The sequence below is a fragment of the Vulpes vulpes genome, chromosome 9 (genome assembly GCF_048418805.1).
Source record: "Vulpes vulpes isolate BD-2025 chromosome 9, VulVul3, whole genome shotgun sequence".
In the NCBI taxonomy this organism is placed as follows: Eukaryota; Metazoa; Chordata; class Mammalia; order Carnivora; family Canidae; genus Vulpes; species Vulpes vulpes.
Window position 1 is genome coordinate 7,336,056 of NC_132788.1, and position 26,854 is coordinate 7,362,909.

At 35.6% G+C, this 26,854-nt stretch overlaps 2 protein-coding genes across 9 annotated transcripts in view; one reads left to right on the forward strand and one right to left on the reverse strand.

Moving 5' to 3' along the window:
* The window catches only part of GIGYF2 (GRB10 interacting GYF protein 2), a 136,176-nt gene that overhangs the window by 64,883 nt on the left and 44,439 nt on the right, over positions 1 to 26,854 (reverse strand). For 5 of the 7 annotated variants that reach the window (XR_011994119.1, XM_072719143.1, XM_072719144.1 and 2 more), the window contains exons 6-8: positions 19,832 to 19,943; positions 15,629 to 15,740; positions 14,757 to 14,797 (exon numbers count right to left, since the gene is read on the reverse strand). Coding sequence is in view for 6 of the 7 variants with exons in the window: in XM_072719143.1 (XP_072575244.1) it covers positions 14,757 to 14,797; positions 15,629 to 15,740; positions 19,832 to 19,943 (265 nt within the window). In the remaining variant the exon portion in view is untranslated. The remainder of the gene's footprint in view (positions 1 to 14,756; positions 14,798 to 15,628; positions 15,741 to 19,831; positions 19,944 to 26,854) is intronic. The other 2 variants (XM_072719148.1, XM_072719147.1) reach the window with 1 other exon arrangement.
* Positions 1,128 to 9,406, forward strand: KCNJ13 (potassium inwardly rectifying channel subfamily J member 13). 2 transcript variants are annotated; one of them, XM_026006237.2, is made up of 3 exons: positions 1,128 to 1,248; positions 6,193 to 6,667; positions 8,425 to 9,258. In XM_026006237.2, exons 2-3 carry the CDS (start codon positions 6,208 to 6,210, stop codon positions 9,045 to 9,047), a joined length of 1,083 nt encoding a protein of 360 aa, XP_025862022.1. In that variant the 5' UTR covers positions 1,128 to 1,248; positions 6,193 to 6,207; the 3' UTR covers positions 9,048 to 9,258. The 2 variants fall into 2 exon arrangements, with proteins under 2 accessions (XP_025862022.1, XP_025862023.1); XM_026006238.2 differs by having other exon boundaries at positions 1,159 to 1,248; positions 6,193 to 6,431; positions 8,425 to 9,406.

Consider the following 26,854-nt stretch of genomic DNA (forward strand, 5'->3'; position numbering starts at 1 on the left):
TTAATACTTTCTTTTTAATTGTGGGGGAGGGGAAGGAATCTACAAAGACGGATTTCACCTTCTAAGTAGCATTATATTGGTCTACATTAATAATTTTCCCAGCAGGCCTTCCATGATTTTACTTTGAACAATAACAGCCTTTGTTTCTCAGATCCTCTTACATGTGACATTTGATCAAAGTTTTAAAATCAGCAGCTAACAGAGGTGGACAGAAGTACTGCTCAGTAAAAGCATTACACAAAACCATCCCACAGCTCACTTTAAGGTTGCTACAAGTTAGATCACAGGCGTTTTCTAGGTAAACACTATTTAGATGTTAAGTTAAATTTTCTGTACCCTGAACACCATAAACCTCTCAGGAAACCATCCTCATTACTAAAGCATGCCTTAAGATAATTCTTCAGCTCCTTGACACAGGTGTGTTTTTTAAAGATAAGTGCAAGGTACCAAACAAATCTATTCTTATTTAAGATCTCTGCACATAGCCTTAAAAAAAGAAGAAGAAGAAGAAGAAGAAGAAGAAGAAGAAGAAGAAGAAGAAGAAGAAGAAGAAGAAGAAGAAGAAGAAGAAAAGGCCTGTCTCCTTGTCCCTCCCTTGCAAAAATTCAGGTAACTAAATCACCTATATTATCAGTTTTAGAATTAGTGGCAGCCATTCTAGTGAGATGGAATATGAAAACTAATAAAATTAATTAATTAATTCATGCTTAAAAGTCGTTATCCAAGGAAACCTTCCCTGTAGAAATGGAGAAAAAAAAGGAATAGTAAAGGCAGTATCTCACACTTCAACATGCTACATAAGGAAAGACGGCTGAAAGGAAATCTTGCAGGGAATTTTATCCCTTTGAACTTTCAAATAAACTCTTAAGTAAGATTATGCAAACTTACTAAAGACCGGTCCTGATTAGAGGGAAAAATGCACCCCTTCTCCAAGTCAGTTCTGGAGGCTTTCTCCAGAATTGTTAAGGTTTGTGTTGGGTAAAGAAAGACCTCCTAACAAACCAGCATTCTTTTCCACATGATCAGAGCTCATTGGCCCCCCTGCGGACTAAGTGACCAATCACATCATCTTCAGCTGAAACTAGCCCCCACGACATTATAAACAGAGGAATGTGAACTGTAAATCCAGTCCAAGAAGAGAACCCACAAGCTAGCCTTGTAGATTAAAGTTACCTTATCAAAAGGACAGACTCTGCAAGTTTCCTCAAGACCTACCTGTGCACACAGACTGACCCAGCAAAAGTTCTGGTGAGTACATGAAATAATATTCATTCTTATTTCTTTCCTTAAGGGGAACAGAAAGAAATTGAGTGGCAAATAGGGACAGAGCTAGATATTGCCAATAGATTTTTAAAACAAAGATATTACCTTCAGGGTCATACATTAAGGTTCTTTATTCTTTTTCCTTAAATTTTAGAAATGGAGTAATAGCCCTGAAAGCATTACTAGAAATTTTCTTGTTTTATTAAATGTACACCAATCCCATGTTACAATACAGGAATAAGCAGAAATGAAAGGCCATAAAAAAATTCAGGGGCTTTTTTGTTTTCACCTCTCTTCCTTGGATTTTAGATAGATAGATAGATAGATAGATAGATAGATAGACAGATAGATAGATAGATAGATAATCTTTCTTTTGGAAGGGAGTAAAAAACCCAAAATGAGTATACAAGAACAAACAATCTCCGCACACACAATTTTTTATTCCATGAAAAAAGTGATGACTATCTAGTTTTATTTATTTTTTTTGACTATCTAGTTTTAAATGTCTTTTTAAGCATAGAATTACCAAAATTAGTAGGTGCTTCTACAAGTAAGAAATTAAAATATAAAAGATTCTCTGAGCTTATATAAGAGAGAACTCACACTGTTTGCCCCAATTATAGAGGGTAGGAGAGATGACTTTAAGACTTTATACAATTTTTACACTAGATGTGAATACATAGTAATATTGTGATCATTTAACATTTGTAGTTATAGCCTATTATCTTAACTGTTTAATATGAACTACACTACCACCTTACAACATGGCAACAAAAAAGATATAATTTTAAGTACTACAAACCAAATGAGTAAAACGAATCCATAATTTCGACAGCCACCGAAGCAGCCAAACTATCATTTTTATAAAGTAGTGTTTTTATCCACCGAAGTTTGTAAATGAGCAAATACTTTACAGCCCACACACAGAGAGAAAAAACAAACCTTCTCAAGCTTCAATTCTATTTTCTATTGGGATCAGTTAGTAAGAATCATATAAATACAAACCAAGACAAACATACTCAAAGGGTATTTGTACACCTGGAAAGATATGAAAATTACTTGGAAATATAATAGTATAAATATAATGATGCCTGTCAGTCACTTTTAAATTTGATAAAGAGAAAAATCTACATGTATCAGGCAACAATAATGTAATTTTCAAATACCACACAAGCAGATGTAAAACACATAAGAGAAAGAAGAAAAAAAAAATAATCTAAAAAACCTATGTCAGTTGAGGGAAATAGAAATAAATTTTAAAACTTGTAGAATTTTAAAAGATAGTATTATTTAATTCCCTTTTGTCTCTCTTTTTTTAATATAAGGAAGCCTGGTCAAGGGGACTGGGTGGCTTGCCCAGCTGACACAGCTATGTAACCAACAGAGCCAGAGCATGGTCAGCTAGATTCCCTACCTTGTTTTAGTAGTACTAAAACATATACTAAACCATACTCTTTATATAAATCCAAAGATGGACTTATTCAGGGTAATCGTTAAATGGGGATCAAAATCTGAGAATACTCCACTTACCAACACAATTTAAAAAAGATCCAGCAAAGCCTTATATATAAAAAGGAGACTGCTTCACTGTTTTGATACTAGCCTTGACATCCCTGTTCACAGGTTTTTTTCCTCACATATTTAGTTAATTCCAAGAGAAAAAGAATGAAATTGTTGAAGCCCAGAGTAACTGCTACAAAGCTGTAGGTAATAATCCTGAAAAAGCCCAAATAATAATAATTTTGTTAGCTATAATATATACAGAAAGGCTATCTTCCTAGGTAATGAGTTTTAGAACTTAATAACTTAAGGTGAAAATCAAGAATCACAAAGTTCTCCCTACAAAAAACTATTGTTAAACAATCAGCAATTAGTAGCATTCACCAGGACAGTGGATCCTAAAGTACAATACGCACTAGAGTACAAGGTCCATCATGGGCATTTTTCACACAGATGGGAAGCAAGAAACAACAAGTTGAAACTAATATAATGTCGGATACCAATTTCACCTCAAAAAATGAAAAAAAATTAGAAAAGAAAAAGAAACCATTAAGGACAATACAGTGGTGATTCACAACCTTTCTGAAGGAATCCAATTAACATTTATTATATCCTTCTTCCTCTTTTAAGGTCAAAATGGCTTTTCCTTTATAAAATTAGTATGATATATTCTAGAAATTATTTTCTCACCTGGTAAAATACAAATTTGGCAATGCTATCTAAGAAGTTTCCTCTCCACATTTTAATTTGTACTGGTCTATAATATTCAGAAGATTAGACTACATAATAATTCTGGCTGTACTGATCTTCAAATTTTACAAGATGTCTTCCTTAACTGAAAATATATTTCTTGACCACAAATCTTAGGTCTGAACCTAAGCATTCCTAAAGACCAAATATTCTATAATGACTCCTAAACAAAACTAGTCAAATGGAATGTAGTATTATTCACAAAAGGCTAACCAGGATCAAAATATCTATTTTTGAAGCACTGACTCTGGACTATGGACTTGGTGTGAGATTCACTAATAACACTACCTTTGTGATCCTAGGAAATTCACTATGCCTCAGTTTCCTTATCTGTAAAATGGAAATTACAATGGTACTTACTACTGGGAAAGTTAAGGAACACTATTAATAATAATAATAAAGCAACTAACACTAGAAGGTTACTCTGCACTAGGCATTTGAAAGTGTTTGGTATTATTACTGCCACATAGTAAACAATATATATTGGCCAATATTATTAATCATTACTGTCATGAGAATCACTTGTGAAGTCAACAATAGTTTAAGACAGATACTTGAGATAGTTATGGGGACTGAAAGAACATCTACTAAAAGCTAAAAATATGGCTGTCAAAGACTATCTTGTAAATATAATGCCAATCATCTTGGGAAAGATTTTGTTTTCACCAAACTTTCTTGTAGTAAGAAAATTAGCTTCTTGTAGTAAGAAAATTAACCTGTAAAGTTAGCCAGACGAGGATAATATTATAATCTAAGGCCCCCATCTGCCTAACCCTTGGTGACATCATCTGAGAAACAGAATAATAATGTCTATCTTGCTGGGGCACTTGACATTCAGTCAGTTAAGTGTCTGACTCTTCATTTTGGCTCAGGTCATGATCTCGGGATCCTGGGATCCACTTTTGCCACAGGGTTCCACGATCGGCAGGGGATCTGCTTGAGGATTCTATCTTCCTTTTCCCCTCCCCCTGTTCACATTCTCTCTGCCTCTAATAAACAAATAAATCTTAAGAACAAACCCAAAAGAAAGATCTATCCTGCTGACATACCAAGGGATTAGAGATAATGCAATATGAAGATACCTAGCACAGTGAAAATTATTGCTGTTGTTGTTACTTTCAAAAGGACAGAGATAAGGTCTCCTAAAACATTTAAAGAATCTAGCAAAATGAGTCATTAAGTAGCTATGTTAAGGAAAAAAAAAACACTAAATAATAAAGACTACATGTCAAAGACTACATGTCAGAATAATGAGTTATAAAGCATTAATGACCTAAGACTGAAAATACAAGAGAATGTCTCTAATATCACTGATATCTGTTAAATTAGCCTCAAGGAGAAAGGGAAATTACATACCCAACTAGCCAATGTCTAATTCCAATTATCACAGGAAGGCAGTCTCCAGAGCCCCAAAGTCCCTAGACACAGGAAAAGATCCAGCAAACTCAACCAACAACTTAGCTCCAATGCCTCTACTCCCCTTTAAGTGTCACCGTCATTCAAAACATAGGAAGGGACAAAACAAAACAAAACATAGGAAGGGGATATATAATACTCTCAACAGCATCTACTTCTGAGGGAAGCAGGTAGGCAAAGAGTCAAACGTAAACTCCTAGCACTGCATTGTGACAAAAAGAAAGAAAAAGCAAAGCTGCATTTCCCAGTCTGTTCCTGTGAGATCCACATAAAAGTCTTAAGACATAGAAATCGTCACACAGAAAGCATACCTTAGATTTCTTCTCACCACACAAAGAAAAAAAACACACCCACTGATTTACAGTTTAACTGTTTACAGCTAAAAACTAATTATATTAATTATCTTTCAAAAATGGTCATGTGGTGCCTTAATGGTTATTTTAGTTCATTAAACTTGAAGCTTTTCTCTGGTTTACTTACTTTCAAAACTAGTATTACCTAGGAACCTCTACCTAGAATTTCTTACTTATCTAAGAAAATAATGTTCTCTCCATTCCACAATCTAATCAGAATCTAGAATATTCAGAGGATGACAATGCATTAGACAAAGAAGGAAAGAATCCATGAAAATGGCCACAAAGTTACAAAAACAAAGCCTATTCATAAAATTTTCAATAGGCTAATTAAAAATCATACATTAGAACTATGGATCTAAAAGCTTAGTTCTGTCCTAGCATGGAATTCAGCTTCAAAACATTTGCAGACAGTGTAACACTGCATTTCCAAATGATTTCTAGTTATTTACATAAAGGAACACATATATTTAATTTATTCATTTAAATTATAAATTACTCATAATTATTAATTATAAAAATGTTATTTACACTAATGTTTAGTCAAATCAATAAATACTTTATGTGCAAGAGACAAAGATATCGAAGGGACATGAACCATAAACCCAAGCTTTAAGGATTTTGAAATATACTTGGAAATATTAAAATAGCAAACAATATTTTAACAGTCATTCAAGGAAACAATAAGAGATATCCGAAGGCAAGTGATGATTAGGTAACAAATGAATGGCTTAATCAATAAGTAATTGTCTCTTTTCTCTTACGTGAAGAGAAAAAGTGCTGTTAGACTGGGAAAGCCTACCCAGTAGCCAGGTAAGTATTCCAAAAAAAAGGAGAAAGTGAATGAGGTCTCAGAATTAATATTAACTGTAAAACAGTTAAGAGCTTACTAATTTATTCTTTGTTTCAGAAATTACAGCCTGAGATGGATGGCAGTAATTGCAAAGTTATTGCTCCTCTCCTAGCTCAGAGATACCGGAGGATGGTCACCAAGGATGGCCACAGCACACTTCAAATGGATGGTGCTCAAAGAGGTCTTGCATATCTGCGAGATGCTTGGGGAATCCTAATGGACATGCGCTGGCGCTGGATGATGTTGGTCTTTTCTGCTTCTTTTGTTGTCCACTGGCTTGTCTTTGCAGTGCTCTGGTATGTTCTAGCTGAGATGAATGGTGATCTGGAACTAGATCATGATGCCCCACCTGAAAACCACACTATCTGTGTGAAGTACATCACCAGTTTCACAGCTGCATTCTCCTTCTCCCTGGAGACACAACTCACAATTGGTTATGGTACCATGTTCCCCAGTGGTGACTGTCCAAGTGCAATCGCCCTACTTGCCATACAAATGCTCCTAGGCCTCATGCTAGAGGCTTTTATCACAGGTAATTGTTTTTGTTCTTTAAAAAAAAAAAAATTACAAGTGGTTTGGAGAAGGGATAGCCAATTATAAGCAACTGTGGTATAGAATAATTCATTTGCATTATCAGCCAGTAATATCCAAGACTGAAGAAAGACTAGGGGAATAAGAGATGAAATTATATGAACCCTGACTCTATGCTTAAACTTTACCTATTTGGACTCCTTAAGAAAAAAGGGATTATTAATGACACTAACTTGCAGCAACATCTTACACAAAAAGAATATTAACATAAAGTCTAAAAGGCATTTTTTCAGAGAAGCTAAATACTTTTGTCAAATAAGTGGATAAATATGTTAAATGCACATTTTGACAATCATTTTACCTAACAGAAGAATTTGATTTTCTTTACTAGGTTAAAATTTCCTCCTCTGAGTTTATCTGTTCAACATTTACTCATTATCAGTAAGCCCAGAGCACCAAAGTCAGCATTATATTTAGAGATCAAGTATACACATTCTTACTGAATATACGTCCACAAAGATTAATGAAATTTTATTTATAAACCTAGTAACACATAAAACTTTCCTGTAATTAAGTAGGGTGTCATTTTTGTAAGTGGTGTGTATATACAGTTTAAAAATCAAAAAACAAATCAAAAAGAAAACCTGGCCTTAACATACTATGCAATAATAATCTGAAAAGGTAAGTAATGAGCCAAATGAAGGGTGATGAATGAAGTCCAGTGTGCTGCCAACTGGCTCTGTAACCTGTAACAAATCACTTAACTTCCCTATTCAAGTTCTTAAACTGGTCAGCCATTAGATAAAATTTAGGGGATTCATGAACTTAGGAAAAACCTACTTCTTTTGTCACTAGCCCCTAACTGAAAATTACCATTTCCTTCCATTATAAACATAGGCAACAAAAACAATAGTATCAGCATACCCATAACTCTGATTCAAACAGCAATCACTGATATTTTCATATCACACTACAATATTCCCCCAAGTACACTATTAAACCTGCCACTGTATTTTGCTGTTTAATGCATTTATAAAACACATACAGTACTATAAATTTTTAAATGTTCAACTCGATTTCAATATATTTGGTTTCCTTTGTATGTCTTTTATTTTATGCATTTAAAGCATAATTATGATAAGAGGACCACAGATCTCACCAGACTGCCAACAAGATTTGTGGCACAAAAAAGGTTAAGAAATCCTGACGTACAGCTTGGGGGCACAGAAGATGCACTTTTAAAGGTACACTGAAAACACTTTAGAGCCAAAGCCTTATAAAATAAAGGGGAGGGAAGAGGTTGTATAAGTTTCAAAGTTAAAAAATTCCTCAATGTATCAAACATTCTACTGGTCCCCTTCCCACCCCAAATCATTCGACTCTGAACCTAATTTCTACTTCAACTTGAAATAATCTAATTACAAATGAATTTCATTTATTTTGTTACTTTTTTTTAATTGGGGGCAGAAATATAAGAAATGATCATTTTGTAAGAAATGAAAAGACAAAGTTACATTTCTATCTAACAAAATGAATTCTGTTTAAGCCTTCTGAAATCATAGTTTTAAAATAAGGATGTATGTACATGTTGAAAATTCTGTAAGGCAAATGAGACTATCCAAATTAACAATGTATTCATCAATTCGTAACTCACTTGGAGTAGAAGTGTATAACTATTTGATACACCCTTCTCATACGGAAATAGTATTCATATTTCAAGTGTTCATTCTAAAAAAAATTCACTGATTTCTAATTTAGGTGCCTTTGTGGCGAAGATTGCCCGGCCAAAAAATCGAGCTTTTTCAATTCGCTTTACGGACTTAGCAGTAGTAGCTCACATAGATGGCAAACCTAATCTAATTTTCCAAGTGGCCAACACTCGACCTAGTCCTCTGACTAGTGTCCGAGTCTCAGCTGTACTCTATCAGGAAAGGGAAAATGGTGAACTCAACCAGACCAGTGTGGACTTCCACCTTGATGGCATCAGTTCTGAGGAATGTCCATTCTTTATCTTTCCACTAACCTACTATCACTCCATTATACCATCAAGTCCTCTTGCTACTCTGCTCCAGCAAGAAAATCCTCCCCACTTTGAATTAGTTGTGTTCCTCTCAGCAATGCAGGAAGGCACTGGAGAAATATGCCAAAGGAGGACGTCCTACCTACCCTCCGAGATCATGTTACATCACTGTTTTGCGTCTCTGTTGACCCGGGGTTCCAAAGGTGAATATCAAATCAAGATGGAGAATTTTGACAAGACCATTCCTGAACTTCCAACTCCTCTGGTCTCCAAGAGCCCAAATAGGACTGACATGGACATCCATATCAATGGACAAAGCATGGACAATTTTCAGATCTCAGAAACAGGACTGACAGAATAAGACGTCTCCATGACACCCTGTTTTTTAATGTATTAAATATATCCAGCCAGTTATGCAGCTACTTCTCCTTCATCATATCTCATGTTTTCTCTTTTTTTCAATGCTGATTACATCTCTCTGATTACATCATAGTAATCAAGCCTATGCCCATAAAAAAGGCTGAGCTAACAATACACATTCTGGAAATATAACATTCTACCTTACAAATCTGTACTGTGGTTATCTGCTGAAATCAATGCATCTCAACATGACAGGTATTTATACAGAAATGTTGATGGATTCATATTAAAGTGGTATGGCATCACTAATGAAGGTAAAATGGGACAATAAAGTTTAACACAGCTGAACTCTAAAATCAACCACAATCTCTCATTTTCATCTGCAAGTGAAGCAACAGTCTAGTCTTAAACCTAGCTCCCTGTGTAGAATGATGATTTCACAATATTTAGTGAACATCATTTTAAAACTCTTATTTTTGCAAGACAACAAAGATCATTCCTCTGGTTCTTCATACAAAACTGAAGTATTACCCTCTCAATTTTTACCACCTAAGAACAAAAATTCACACACACACACACACACACACACACACACCAGCAAAGTATATAGATTTATACATAGCTCTAAAAGTATTTGAGCATGACACTCAAACACATGCACATGTTCATGTATTTGTGGCAGAAAGTGATCAGATCAAGTAAGAGCTCCAGCCTGAATGCAACCCGTAATTTTCTAAGGAGATGCAAAATTCTATCTCCTATAAAGTAAGCTTGCATAATAATCAAATAGTGATTTAAAAATTATAATTAACGATTCATTTGAATGGCTTCTGACCTAAGTAAAAACATTCCCTTCTTACCTGTGATCCATTCAGTGGTATAAAAAAAAAAAACAGGACACCCTAAGTAACTCATAAATGCAAATATATTTAAGGCTTTAGATTAAAAAGTTCAGTTACTTATAATTCAAATAGGAAAAACATCTCCAATAGATAAAGCAAAAAATTAGGCAACAAGTATTTTCAAACCCAAATTCCTGTTTCCAACTTCAAATAGTTTTTTCTATAAACACAAAATGAGTGTTTATTCACCAGTAGGAGGTTGGACTAGATAAACTCTATTATTTCTTACCAAGTCTAATACTCCATGAAAATTATGCTCTCTCTGCTTCAATTTCTATTTTACATATACTTAGATGAACCCTTTTCGCTTACCTCCAATTTAATTTAAAACCATTCTCTGCATGCTTTTCATTTTGATTTAAAAAAATAATAAACTGTCCTCAAAGTAAACAGAACCCAAAAAAGTCACCCTTATCAGAATTCAAGTAGATTTGTGGCTGCTCTTCTTTTCTAAAACTTCCCTTACTCAGGTCTTAGTAGGGAAAGTGAAAGATTAACCCTCCCCACTGGTGATGACCCAGCCAGGAATCATTCCATAAAATAAACACGAGCCTATAAAGGCAATCAGTTCTGAAGAGCAAGACAGAGCAGCAAGTCACATTTTTCTATTCTTTGACCAAAAGGAAAAGAAAATAAAGAACTCTGGAGTGGTCTAAGAAAATATCAAGAACACAGAAATTAATTATGGTAAACTTCTGCTGTTTGGAAACTTTAGGCATTCTGGAAGGCTAATTTTTCCAACAGACTTTTTTTTCCAACCCAGGACTGCCATAACACATACAGACAGTAGGAATTCTTATTTCTATAATAAAGTAACCAGATTCACATAATCTATGAAAATAAAGTAGTATCAAATATTTACATGATACGTTTTTTCCTAAGAGCTCTACATCACTTACACAGATCACAACTCCACCCGTTAAGTGAAGGTGCTCAAAGTGACAAAAGTGAGCAAGATCTGGGATGAGGCTCCCTGCAGACACAGCATGTTCTCCATTCAAGTCACAGAACTCTCAAAGTACACTATGTATATATAAGCTCTGCATCTGAAAACTAGATGTGATTTCCTCCACATATACCCCAAAACAACTCTGTTGGTATACTAATGCTATTTAATAAATGTTTCACAAGCAGACAACTAAGAAATGCAATCAAAAACTTCTGTCTAGGTGGCTGAAAAGCTTCTGAAAACACTGTTCATGATTCTTTCACTTACTTTAGAGAATCAGTTTCTACATTAAGGATTAAGTTTTCTGCCAAGATACTATTATCCTTTCAAGAGAAGGAAGTGCAAATGGACAGAGGGGGAAAGACCTGGGAGGTGGGAACAGCAGCTCTAATTTCTGGCTGTACAGCTCACTAACCTGGGAGCACCTGGGAGCCCAGTAATGCTATCTTGGATACCTGACTAGGAAGACCACGATGGAATTCACTTTAAAAGTGCTTCAGGAGGGATCCCTGGGTGGCACAGCAGTTTAGCGCCTGCCTTTGCCCCAGGGCGCGATCGAGTCCCACGTCGGGCTCCTGGTGCATGGAGCCTGCTTCTCCCTCTGCCTATGTCTCTGCCTCTCTCTCTCTCTCTCTCTATCATAAATAAATAAAAATTAAAAAAAAAAAAAGAAGTGCTTTAGGAAGCTAATATAGACAGCATGACAATCCCAACAAATTAGACAAGTAGTTACTAAATATCATAAGGTCTGGTTTTATATATGTATAAGCCCATAATACCTACTACTGCTAGAAGCAGCCTTATAATCAAAGGCTCTTATGTCTACTTTAAAGTATTTCACACCAAAACCCACTAATTGGTAACATATTGAGATGAACCTACTGGTATCAACTGGATTAATTTTTATTTAATGATCTTTCAATTTCCTCCTCACAGAATCATACAAGTTCATCACCCTAACTGATCTCCCTCTGCAACAATTAATTCCTACTGAATAGCAATTGTAACTCCAATGTTGAAGGCCTTTTCCACCTCCACATTGTCCCAAGGGTGTGTTCACAGGGAATATTCACAATTCTTGCCCAGATGTCTGTAAACACACTCACTTCTCTTCATATAAGCAGCAAATACATGATATAAATCATCACTAATTTTAAAAACAAGTCATTCTGGAACCTTTAGTATTCTGGAAACTTCAGTATTCCAAATCTTAATTTGAGGTCATAAAACATCTCACAACTGACCAATATATATATATATATATATATATATATATATATATATATATATATATATATATATATCACTCTATCCCAACAATCTAGTTTAGAACTGCCATTCTTGAAGAGTGCAAGATACAATTAGGAACAAATCTCTTTATAATATTTTCAACAAAAATGGATTGCTTATAAAAAGAAAGGCTCAGAATTATTAGCAGTTAATATAACCTGAAGTGTGCATCTTGTCAAAAAATACTCAGTAAAATCCACTATGATTTATTTATATATATGTGAAACTTGCCCTGATATTTTAATAGGAAAAACTTTCTTTATATTCTTAACAACTTCACATCAACTTAGTTTTATGGAACTCATCTTTTCACAGATATACCTATAGGGTGACAAAGAAAAAGACTTGTATTTTTAATAGTAGTTGGGGAAATAACCTAGATTGAATTAAGAGTTAAAACAATGATAAAAAAGAAACTTTACACTCTATCCAAACCACCAAATATAACTATGTGTAAAACAGTTAAAATCAAGCTATTGTCTTAACAGGGAACACACTGCTTTCCCAAGACAACCCAAACCATTTTCAGACAACTCTAGTAGACCTTTTTAGGATTGTGTCGAGTATCTGCCTCCTTAAATCTGCCTTTAGACTCATACAGATCAAATTTAATTCCTCTTTTATGACTGTTAAGCAAATATTTGTAGAGAGAAACCCTAAAAACCCTCCTCCCCACCCTGTCCTGCCCATAATCTTGTCTGCTGTGTAAACAGCCCTGTTTCCTTCATGTATTCCCCATCACAGGGCTTCAAATGCCCTAAGCATCCTACTCCAACATATGGATCCCTTCTGGGTATGGCCACTGCACACAATACTTAAGCTGTCCTGTGTCAATAAAAAAGACAGCAGGCACCTCTATCGCCTGCCTCATGAGGACACTTCAGTCCTAGTAAATGCTGTGCTCGGCACCATCCCGCTGCTGGTTAACACTGATCCCGCAGTCAGCTGAGAAGGCTGTGCCTTTCCCCAGCAGGATGCTATTATGCCATTACTCCATATCTTCAATTCTAGAGTTTATGCAAGACTTGCTTGGCATTTTCTGCTGTTAAACTTCCATTTGATTAGATCTGATCTCTTGTTCCATCTTAATAATTATCTCAAGTCCCAGCAGTTCTACTTTATAGCTATCCCTCTAAATACTGTATAGTTTGAAAATCTGGTCACATACCAACAATGTCATCCAAAAAAAGGGACTATTTACATAGCACCTAACACAGGGCCTATCAGGGCCTATCAAAGGAGTAGGAACTCAATAACTATTAAACAAATAAATGGGCCCGTATACTTTTATTTAATACCAAAAATTTTGTAAGGCATTCTTACCTTCATTTATTATGAAACTACTGAATGTCTGAGAACTTAGATTACTGGTGATCATTGACTCAAAACCCTATACTCCAAATTACCCCTCATTATCTTTCCATATTCACTGGCAGAAGTACTGAATCAGAAAAGGATAGAAGCAAAAGTCCTAAACAAATGCCCCAAGATAGTATTTATCCAATAGTCTATGACACAAGTAAAGCCTTTCAAGTAGCAATAACTTACCTAGTCTTCTAAATTTCTTTGTGTTACTCATTTAACAACTTTTCATTAATATAAATACAACTGATTATTCCTGATGCCATGTTAGTAAATGAGAAGTTTAAATAACTGAAAAAATGAATTTGATATGAAAACAGTGATGCAAAGTTGACTACTGTAACTACTTAGTGTTAAAAAAAAAAATCTGCAAATCAGCCTGCGAGTGATATTTACATATTTAACATATCTTTGAGAAATATTTACTCTTGTCAGATATAATCACACTCTGTAGACTTTTTCTGGTACTTGTAGGAATTTGGATCTTGCATGGTGATTTTCATAACTCCAATATTACTGTGAATCGGCATTTCTTTTTCCTCTCAGACATTACTACCCACTGGCAGTTTGGAAGGTAGTACCTTTAATCAGTCAGAAAGCCCATCTTAACATTATAGATTTTTTAATATAAACTATGATTAATTGAGCACAAACACGGAAATCTTATTCCCTTACTACATACCTTTTAATTCAGTGGTTACCCTTAACTATAATTTATTTTGAGGGCTCTCATCTCAAAACAAGAAAAAAAGAAAGATTATACATCTAAAAGACCAGATGAATAAAAGACTAAAGTAAAAACATTCAAAGTTTTAGCACTTGCCCTCTGACATGAAAACAAGCATTCTAGCATTTTTCCTATTTCTTCTCACCCTTGAGATGTAGCTACATTGGAAAAGGGAGTTAACAGAATGAAATTTCAGTTCACAAGGTAGCCTTAATAAAGAATATATGCCTTCCCAAGAACACACAAACCTAAAAAGCTAATCCAAGTAAATCCTATTGGTCATGTTCACCACCCCTAGTTTCATGCAACAGAGCCCTCACAGACCCATGGAATTATTAATGCAAGCAATGCTACAACTCCATCTACTGGAGAGGTACAGGTAATGAGTTAATTTTTAATAAATGTATCCTTGAGCCTTGTTACGAATTATTATCATGGAAGTCTAGATAAAAATACTTCAAAACAGTAAGCAAGCCTTACCTACATCTTTTCGTCCTGGTTTTTCAAAACGTCTGTCACCTCTAGAAAAGATAAAATAAGTTTCAAACACGACTTGAGAGTAATATACAGACTTTCCATCCATGACACCCACTGCCCTATCTTTCTCTAATAGCATGCTTTCTTTTTCAAATTATAAAACAAATGCATAATTATTGTAGCATTTGGAAAATACAAAATAGCACAAAGATAAAAACAAAAATATCCACTATCTCACTTACCAAAATCTAACTAGCTTCTATTTACCCAGAAAAAATGTTCTTTTTTAAAATTAGATACATGATTTTACATATATGCTATAGTTTAATATACTTTTAGAATGTGTTTTCCCACATCATTAAATATTTTCAAAATCATCCTAACTTTAACGGTTATTTAATATTCTATTGTGTGGGTATATCATTATATAAGAAACCACAGCGATATTAAGCTGTTTGGCTTTTTTCTTATTATAATCATCACAGTGGACATCTTTGCACATACAACTTTGTGCAACTGCCCTCCCTCATCAACAAACATCACAAAAACTTACAAATAACAGAGAAGATGCTTTGACTAATAGCAACAAACAATAAAATGTCAATTGTTAATGCTTCCCACTGAATGCTAAACAAATAGCAAATGTGATAAACTATGAAATACCCATGCTGGCACTAACATATGAACCTATTCATTTAGAATGTTTCATCCTTTAAATAAGGATCTGTTAAAAAATTCTTACAGACTGATAATTAACAGCATTTTTTAAATGAAATCTTAGAACTATACACAGAAGTATCTCCTCTGCATAAAGCAGAAAAAAATGTTTTTTACACCAAGCAGCCTTTATACCAAGATCTGGATCTTTTAGTTACCTTTCCTCCCAGCTCTGTGACCTATGCATTTCCCTGCCACCTCCTCGACCAAACACACCCTCTACTTCATCAAAGCTTCTTTGGTAGAAACCACATTCACCTCTGCCTCTGCCTGAAAATAAGAAAACAGAAAAAATGATACTCAGATGTCAACTTTGGAAAATACTCAACACCAAAGATTAATCTTGAAGTTCTGTCTCTCCATAAAGAGGAGGTCTATAATTAAACTTTTAGCAAGATCTGATGGATCTTTACCTGAAAGGCCAAAACTGGCACTGAAGAGGCTAGACCACAGGAAGTTGAAAGAAACAAGTTAGAAACAGATGGAAGAGTCCCATCCCCAAACAAGAAACAGTATCAACATTCATTTCTTTAATACCAAAGTTCAACAGTAAAATTCTAAGATCAATAAACTATTACTACAAATAGGACCTTTTATTGGATTATTTCCAACAAAAATGAAAGATTTGGAGAGCTTGAGAACAGATAACGTATAAAAGCCAAGCACAAATGTTAAAATAATTTATCTAACTCCAAAGAAAGAATAATTTAATAGGGTCAAACTCTATTAATTTTGAGAATTAACTTCTTAAAGCATATTCCTCAGCAACAAAGGCACTCTTTCCCCTTTGCTCAAGTCTTCAAGTAAGAAAAGCATCCAGACTGAATTTGAAACAGTGGGCTGGTGGTGAAAATGTGCCGAATGCAGGGATTAAGAGGCTCTAGGCCTTCAAGTGTAAACTGGTCTTTATTGAAGGCAATGAGGTTAATCTATCAAAATTTGACTCAATGATTCTAACTACAATTTATCCTAACAGAAACACACAAATACATATGTAAAAAGGTGTTCATTGCAACCTTAAACACCGGAAACAACCTAATCAATAAAGGATCAGCCAATAAATTCTGATAAAATAATTTGGTAGAACACTATGAAGCCACAAAAGATAAAATGCTGACATAAGAAATCTACATTATCCTGTTGAATGACAAAAGCATGCCAAAGAATAATACTTATAAAAAATAACTCCACTTATATAAATGATAAAGCTGCACAGTTAGGGTCAGGAAGAGTATACATCCAATTGCTGGTCTGGTGACAGAAAACCATATGAACTTTTAGCTTTATACCTTCTGTGCAAAGTGAGGTCTTCTCAACTATTGTGCACCATGTGTATTCAACACACAGGTCAGAAAACTAGAAAAGGGAGAGGAGTCTACGGCTGTACTTAGGTGAAATCTTAGCCATTATCCGTAGCTCAACTTCTTTACCAGTGTAAAGGCACCCAAAGAAAAATGATGATGAAACTCGAACAAAAGTATGAATGCATTCCAAGCCAACAATTGAGTTAAATAATTATTGCAAATATCCACAAAGGATTTCCACTTCTTGCTTATAATTTATCAAAACCTGACTCAGAATATACTTGTGCTTTATACAATCTTATTATAAAATGCACACAATTACATGTGGGTAATTTTAGGAAACAATGGGCACCCTTTTAACTAGTCCAGGTAATCCATTTCTTCATCTATAAAATGGAAGTGAGGACTAGGTATAAACTATAATAATCTTAAATTACCTTCTAGTTCTGTCAATTTAACTTTATGTCGACTTAATGTCAACTCCCAGTTTCAGTACCTCTCTCCTTAGGAAATGTATACATTTTATCTAAAATCCTAAAACAATATAACACAAACTGTTACGTAACACTGGGATAATCTCCCACAATGATGATTTTATAGGGTGAAAGTCTTCTCTTCTGAAGAGAACAAATTTCTCAAATAAACCATTAAGTACATAACATCTTGAAAGTGAGTTTTATTTTGGAAATCTGAATATAAAGAATAGCCTTCAGGTTACCAGAAAAACAAGCACACCACAAAGTATTTTCTGCCAGTTATAACCAGCATTGGTACTGGTCCTCCTTATCAGACTTAAGATTCATGAGTGGGCACATAAAAAGAATCAGGTTCTAGAGCTCTCCAGTTTGTAAAACATAAGGAACAATCTTCAAAGTACAAAGACCAAAATCATATATAAATACAGTTCTCAAAAAAAAATAGTTCTCATATAAGAAGTGTATATAACATGATGAATCTTTTACACAGCTAAATAGTTAAAGAACTGCCCTGTCTGAGATTTCACCTAATTATTTTGGGAGAATAAAATATACTTGCTTTAAAAAATATATATATGTGTGTATATATATACACACACATACATACATACTTCCATTTAATGATGACGAAGCCAGGTGGTTGACCATTGTGTGGATCTGCTGTACTGTTAAACAGATTAACCAGATAAAATAGAAAGATGATAATTTTATTGTTTCCCCACCCATTTGTTTAAATTTTACTAGTTCATGATATTTAGAAATCTAGAAGTCAGTCGATTTTCACATCAAAGGTTCCTCAAGCTAAAAAGAGCCAAATAATCATCTAATATTAGCTCTGCCCGTGTAAAACAAAGCCATAATAACCATTACTTAAAGCGTTAAGTCAAAATTAAGTACTAAGTGAAAAAAACAGAACCAGATTAATGGTCTTATGAAATTATTGGAAATCACAGTTGGGACAATGGTGTTGGAACTATTTTTCCAAGTCAGTTCATTTATATGAATAGTTTCATGCCATTTGTTCACATCAGCGTTAAGTCACCACTTCTCTCACAGTATCTATCTTTTGCGCATACCCTCTTTAAATCCTGAATGTGGGATATATGATAATCCTCCAGTTCAAAGAAAGGGAGAATTTTGTCAATCCTTCACTTATTTCTTGATATGGAATTTTTTTAACAACTGTTTAGGGAAAACTGGTATTTGCGGCACACAAAGTTGGTGATGACTTGAGGCTAATGAAACAGCTTGCTTATGGGCAACACTTCTTGAGTATTAACCTCTGCAGGACTTACTCTAAAGAGCACAATAGGGAAAGCTGCCTGAGTGTAACCTCTCCCTGCTGCCAGCTTACCAGAGAAAAACACAAGTAACACCCAAGGAGAGGACCAGAGCCATCTCCAAAACATTACTACACCACCCAGATGCAAAATTTCAAATGAATTCTGGACCAATGGAACCTAATTACATGTGGGAATCTCCATGACCGATGGAGCTTTTGAAGCACACACATGCCTAAATTTCACCACCCAGTATTCTGTTGCAGAGGTACTTCTCACAACTCCGCAGGTTAAAAACTGCTGTTCTAGAAACTAACAAATTCAGAAGGAAAAACCACGTATACCTTGGTAATGTACCTGGTCTACAAGTAGAGAATTTAGTTAGCTTCTTCATTATTCCCACATTTTGAATAAATGAAAGCAACCTCTTCACAGGAAAGCACAGTCTCTGTAAAGACTGGGTATAAAAAACTATTCATAAGGCATAGCTTTAAGAAAAAAGAATTTAGATATTCCACACTCGATCACAACAATCTGGGTGGTATGGTATGTGGAGACAACAGTCTCTAGCTTTGTAGATATCCAATTCTTCCACTTCTAAAGCACCTCTTCAAAAACTTACAGCGTATGTTTAGGCTACTGCTATGATTTAACCATCTTAAGAGGTAAATGCTGAATACATATATTACAAACATCCAGAATGCCCTTATGTTGCAGAAAATCAATGAACACAAAGTGGAGCAAATAGCAAATAGCAAAACAAAAAAACAAACAAAAAAAAGTAATATCAAAATAATAATTATTCTGAGACACAAATCTATAAAACTACAGGTTAAATAAGTGACTGTTTATTATCTTTTGCTCTACCTCTAAAATACCCCTCGTACTGATGAGACAGTTTTTACTCAAGATTCTCTCTGGCTGGGGATAACTCCTGGTACACTGCCTTATATAAAAACTCTGTGTTACAGAGGCCTGCAGGGACTTCAGTGATGCTCCAGCAGCCGAGGCACTTTAGGGCGCTATAGCCAAACGCAAGGCTTCCTGGGCATGAGGAATATGCATGAGGTTTTGCCAAAGTTAACTAGGACCATCTAGAATCCTTCACACTTAAGAATTATCCTCCTCTGTTCCAAATCAGGCAGTGTGGAACAGATACACTGAGAAATGGTCCAGAAAACAAAGGTTCAGCACACTTAGTATACAGTTAATGTCAAAGAACTGTTTTTTAAAAATCAAGAATAAAAATATGTTTAAGTTCTCTCTCCCTCTGTTATTACGTCTTCCACGTGAAAGCTCACCTCGCCCTCTTGAAGAACTTCGACCTCTAGGAGCCCCCACCACTGTTCCTCCTCCTCCTCGTCCTGTCAATCTCAGGACAGCAGCACTATTTACAGACATGGAAAAGTTTCTCTGCCAAAAAAAGAAAAAAGAAAAAATGGATGAAACAGATAAAACTGTATGTTGCTCTTCCCTGTCTCACACTTCATCTATGACATGGCATCTCATTAACCATAACTACACCACATCCTAAGATAATCTAAAACTTGATTTTACCTATAAATCTCAAATTAACATTGCAGATCAACAAATGCTGACCACCAATGTGTTATTTTTACTATAATATGTGGAAATATTAGATAATCTCTAAGTGCTGAATGTATCCAGAAGCAGAGGAGATAAATATGCATTACAGTAAATAGAGAAAACTTGGTAAAGAAATCCAGTTTGAGGGCAGCCCGGGTGGTGGTTCAGCAATTTAGTGCCGCCTTCAGCCCAGGGCGTAATCCTGGAGACCTGGGATCGAGTCCCACGTCAGGCTCCCTGCATGGAGCCTGCTTCTCCCTCTGCCTGTGTATCTGTGTCTCTCTCTCTGTTTCTCTCATGAATAAATAAAATTTTTAAAAAAGAAAATAAATCCAGTTTGAAAGGATTCTTTAGTGTAAGGTGGAAATAAGATGGTCACAAAGAATAGCATAAGGTGGAAATAATCATTTTTGCATCATTCTGCTCACTACTGTGAATTAGCAACTCCAAGTAGCATTTAATAGAATAACAAGAATTATAAATAAATAAGGGCCAGCTAAGAATCTACAGAAATAAGATCAACCATCTTAATGGGGAGAAGAAAGGAAAGGTTGAAAAAAACAAAACCCCAATCTCTCAGTCGTAAGCCTGAACTTGCATCCACAGCCAATCTGGGTAGGGTCAAATATAGTAAGATAGTAGTGAGTGGGAAACCTTCAAACATGAAGAGGAAGACTCAAGAACATAGGAAGCCTGGGAGCCAAAAATATGTTTAGTTGACACTCCTGGATAAATGGAATACATAGTCTTAGGAAAAATTCAGCAAGAAGCAATTTTAAAATCTTGAAAATGATTTACAAAATATAAACATCCTGGGTATTTGAAGGAGAATTTTGCAATAGAGTTTTAAACTCAGAAAATGATGGAATATATCCTTACTTGAATACTGTCTACACTTAGAACCTAACAGACATTTGTACAAAAATGCAGAGGTGTGGTACAATGAAGAAAATGCAACTTTTGCACAGCTATAGCTAAGGGCCCTCCTGGCAGAGGGGCAAGAAGAAGTGAGGCTTAAGAGTTGGGTTGACGGGCGCCTGGGTGGCTCAGGTAGTTAAGTGTCTGACTCTTGATTTCACCTTAGGTCATGATCTCAGGGTCATAAGCAAGACTATGAAGTCCCAAAATCTACTCATATATTCTAACACTAGAAAAATGGAGCTCTGGGCAGCCTGGGTGGCTCAGCAGTTTAACACCGCCTTCAGCCTGGGGCATGATCCTGGAGACCTGGGATCGAGTCCCACATCAGGATCCCTACATGGAGCTTGCTTCTCCCTCTGCCTGTGTCTCTACTTCTCTGTCTGTTTCTCATGAATAAATAAATAAAATCTTTAAAAAAAAAAAAACACCAGAGCTCAGAGCTAAATCATCATGTATGCCAAGATCCCATGCAGTTGAACACATTACCAAACACGTATGAAACTCATATGTACCTGTCAATATGGTACAAGAAACTTGCATATTCTTTCCTACATCTTCACATACTACAACTGAAAGTGCAAATTTCTATCATCTCTGAAAGGCAATTTCTCAAAAGTAGATTTAAATGTCTATTTGACACACTTCTCTTATAACACGTGAAAAATCACAAAAACAAAAAGATCTCTAACTGCAGTACTGTTTGTAAAATCAAAATTGGGATCCACCTAAGTATCAACTTAAAAATCATTGAGGCACCTGGCTGGCTCAGTCCATAAGAGCATGCTACTCTTGATCTTGGGGTCATGAGTTCAAGCCCCACATTGGGCACAGACCTGACTCCCCCCCCCCCAAAAAAAGAATGGCCATCTACATGTGGAATTCAGTGCAATTGTTTTAAAAAGTGAGGCAATTCTATTTATTAGGTTGAACCATATGAACTCACTAATCAATCCTGATCCACAAAAACTGCAAATTCCGTATCGTCAACCAAATGCATAAAGATATAATACCATAGCTGTAATAAGGAGTACAGAAAGGCCAGATTGCCTGAAACTGAATTGTGGTTCCTTTGCCCCACTTCTCTGTGCCAATTTTCCTCATCTAGATAAAGTGGACAGAAGCAATATTTACGTCTACTTCATGGGTTGCTGCCAGCACTTAACACATGACATGACAAGTGCTTACAACAGTGTCTGACACATTAAAAGCTAAAGGAGTATTTGGTATCTCCTCAATAGATGTTTAGGTGAAAACAGTGAAGTGTAGAACTATGTGCACAACATACTGCCATTTATGTTCATGCTTGTTTATAGGAATAAATATATAAGTAGTTGCAGACTTATTAACTATCCCTGGGAGGAAACACAAGAAAATGGAAACAGTGGCTATTCCTGAGGAACAACAGTTAGTGAGAATAACAATAGGTGACTTACACAACTGCTTTTCACTATATGTGCTTTTTGAATTTTTTTAATAAAATGTATGTATTATCTATCCAAAATGCATAAAGTAATTTGATGTCAAATAAATAAAATACAACAATATAAAATAGGTAGCAGCTATGTAAAGAGTCATGCTTCTCAAAATACCTACAAGGGAAATCCCAAACCAAAACAATTCACGAGATGTTTAAGCAACAAATTTGCTTTAAGAAAACTTTTTTCCAAAAAAAAGAAAAAAGAAAAAAGAAAACTTTTTTCCAGGGCACCTAGATGGCTCAATCAGAAAAATGTGCAACTCTTGATCTTGGGGTTGTGAGTTTGAGCCTCACGTTGGGTGTAGAGATTACTTAAATAAACTTTAAAAAAAAAAAAACACCTTTTTCCTAGTCTATTTATACATACATGCAAGCACACGCATATATAGAAAGAGCACAAAATTAACTTGCATTTTATTTTTTAAAAGATTTTATTTATTTGAGGTCGGAGGAGAGTACAGAGGGAGAGTAAAAAGGAGAAGCAGACTCCACTGAGCAGAGAGCCCAATGTGGGACTTGATCCCAGGACCCTGAGATCACAACCCGAGCAGAAAGCAGATGCTTAATAAATTGAGACACCCAGCTGTCCCTTAACTTGTATTTTAAAGATTAAGTATCTACTTCAGATAACTTTGGGAGGGATCCCTGGGTGACTTGGTGGTTTGGTGCCTGCCTTCCGCCCAGGGCATGATCCTGGAGTCCTGGGATCAAGTCCCACGTCGGGCTCCTTGCATGGAGCCTGTTTCTCTCTCTGCCTGTGTCTCTGCTTCTCTTTCTCTCTGTGCCTCCCATGAGTAAATAAATAAAATCTTAAAAAAAAAAAAAAAAGATAACTTTGGGAAATTTAATATTTAAATTTAATATATGCAGCAAGAAGCTATTATTTTGGTTTTTTAAAGATTTTATTTATCCATGAGAGACACAAAGACAGAGGTAGAGACATAGGTAGAGAGAGAAGCAGGCTCCATGCAAGGAGCCCAATGCAGGACTCGATTCTGGGACCCCAGGATCACGCCCTGGGCCGAAGGCAGGAGCTCAACCGCTGAGCCACCCAGGCATCCCAGGAAGCTATTTTGGGTTATTAGAAGTATTCACCTCCCCCCCTAAGGGTCATGGGGTGAAAAAAAATATGTAAAATTCTAGTCTTCAAATATCTAAACAATCCTTAAAGGGGGTGCCTGGTCATCCAAAGGACAACATCAAAATGCTAATGAATCTTTTGCCAGCTTTAAGCACTGTCCTACTCTAGCAATAAAATATATATATATATATATATATATATATGAGAGAAAGGGAGTATAAGATGCATGCATGCAAGTGGGAAGAGAAGAGGGAGAAAATTTCAAGCAGACCCCTCTGGGCATGGAGCCAAACATGGGGCTCAATCTTACCACCAATGAGATCATGACCTGATCCGAAATCATGAGTCTGAGGCTTAACTGACTGAATCACCCAGGCATTCCTATTCCAGCATATTTTATAAACAAAGGATACCAAACAGTATCAGGATATCCTCTGAACGTTAAAGGAGTTCAAAGATAGATCCTGATGATCTTCTGTGACCACCATAATTATAATACCTATCCAGACCTTATTAGCACCTTAAAATAAGTTTTTCCACTATAAAAGCAGAATGAAGATTTATTACTTTATCATTCCAGGGCTACTTTCATTGTATAGGTATAGTGCAAACTTAACTTGACTCTTTTTCAAATTGTTAACCAAGTTCCCAGCAGCACTTTGTTGAATAATCTTTGATTTTTCAAAAAACTTATTTGAAACTTACTTCTTAAAGTGTTACACGATATTTCTGGATGATCAAATTATTCATTCTGTTGATTAAAAGTATATTATGTTTTGGTAACTAGAAGCAAGTCTTCCTCCCTACTTATTAAAAAGCATTTCTGGCTCATTTAAACTCTAAGAAATATAGAAAATAACTAAAAGAAAAATAAAAAGATGGGCACCTGGCTGGCTCAGTGGGTTGAGCGCAGGGACTCTTGATTTCAGGGTCATGATTTCAAGCCCCACATTGAGTGTAGAGATTAGGTTAAACAAAAACAAAAACAAAAAAATGAAAAGCTCAAAAAACACTGTGGCCCCTGGCAGGCTATCTATGCAAACCGGGCCTCCATGAAAAAATACTTTAGGAGCTTCCTGGGTCACTCAGTCAGTTAAGTGTCTGAATTTGGTTCAGGTCATGATCTTAGGGTCCTGGGATCAAGCCCCATGTCAGGCTCCCTGCTCAGTGGGGAATCTGCTTGTCCCTCTGTACCTCCCTCAACTCGTGCTTTTCTTCTCTCTCTCATGTGAATAAAAATCTTAAAAAAAAAAAAGAAATTATTAAAAATATGTATAAATACCTAAAAAATTCCAAGATACTCACAAAAGATTAAAATTGGTATACTAAAGCATTAAGTGCAATTTTAAAATTTAGAAAACAGGGTCGGATTAGGGCTAGCTCACATAAATAGTATAAACTAGAAAAAGACTACTCTTCAAAGAAAAATCAACAAAGACAAAAACAAAAACTTAAATATAAACATTTGAAAAACTTTACACTGGCAAAGAAATGCAAACTAAAACAATAAAAATATTTTGCCAAGTTTGTAGAGTTTTTTCAAAACAAATACTCAATATTGGAAGTTCAGAACAATGCTTAATGTACACCATCACTTGTATAAAAGGCGGAAGACATATTTAATATTTCCTCGGAAAAATACGCAATGAACTACTAACATTTGCTGCCTTTAGGAAAGGGGAACTTGTGGCTGAAGGAAGGGATGGGAAAGCGATTTCCTATTGCATACTGTTCTGTAAATTTTTATTTTCAAACCACATAATTTATTCTTTATTCAAAAAATAAATCTGGAAAAATAAAAATGCTGAACATGGCAAAAGTAATAGTAAAATGCTATAGTTATGGATCAGTGAAACAGAAGAGATATCCTCATACAAAGCTTCTTGAAGCAATTTAGTGTATGGAAAAATTTGGTTTATTTCTGTACTTCTATTCCACTGACCTATATGTCTATCCTTACACTGTAGTTTTTTCAGTTTTGTTTGCTTGTTTTTTTATATACTGCAGTTTTGCTCACTGTGGCTTTGTGGAAAAATCTGCAATCAAGTATGAGTCTTCCAATTTTTTTTTTAAGATTTTATTTATTTATTCACAAGAGATACACACAGAGAGAGAGGCACAGACACAGGCAGAGGGAGAAGCAGGCCCCATGCAGGGAGCCCGACATGGGACTCGATCCCAGGTCTCCAGGATCACACCCCAGGCCGAAGGGGGCGCTAAACCGCTGAGCCACCCGGGCTGCCCCTTCCAATTTTGTTCTTTTTCATAATCATTTTGACTATTGGGGTCCTTTGTAATTCCATATGAATTTTAGGACCAGCTTGTCAATTTCTACCCCAAAAGCCACTGGGGTTTCAATGGGAACTGCAGAAACAATAAACTGATTAGCCATATTAAGTCTTCCAAGGCTTAATGAATACTGATGCCTTCTCAGTTAGGTCTTCTTTAATTTCTTTCAAAAGTATTTTAGAGTTTTTATGTAAAAAGTCTTACATCTCCTTGGTTAAATTCATTACTACATATTTTACTGTTTATAATGCTATTGTGGGGATCCCTGGGTGGCACAGCGGTTTAGCGCCTGCCTTGGCCCAGGGCGTGATCCTGGAGACCCGGGATCGAATCCCACGTCGGGCTCCCGGTGCATGGAGCCTGCTTCTCCCTCTGCCTGTGTCTCTGCCTCTCTCTCTCTCTCTGTGTGTGTGTGTGTGATTATCATAAATAAATAAAAATTAAAAAAGAAATTGACATATAATGCTATTGTGTAAATGAAACTCTTTTCATAATTCCTTTTGCAGATTATTATTGTTAGCATATAGAAATAACTTATTGTGAGGTGTTGATCCTGTACCCTACAACTGTGAATTCATCTACTAGTGCTAATAGTTTTTTGTATGTAGGATTGTGTGTTTAGGATTTTCTATTTATAGCATCATGTCACCTAAAGATAGACAGTTTAACTTCCCCTTTTGGATGCCTCTTACTTCTTTTTCTCATCTAACTGCTCTGGCTAGAACTTCTAGCACAATGTTGGATATCAGTAGTAAAGGCAAGTAAGCTGGTCTTGTTCCCAATCTTAGGGGAAAAGCTTTCAGTCTTTCACAACTGAGAATGATGTTAGCTCTGGGTTTTTCATAAATGCCCTTAATCATATTGATGAAGGTCCCTTCTATTTCTTGTTCACTGAGAACAAGAGTGAGTTCAACAAGAGTGAGTTCAACAAGAGTTGAGAGTTTTATCAAGAAAGGTGATGACTGAGGG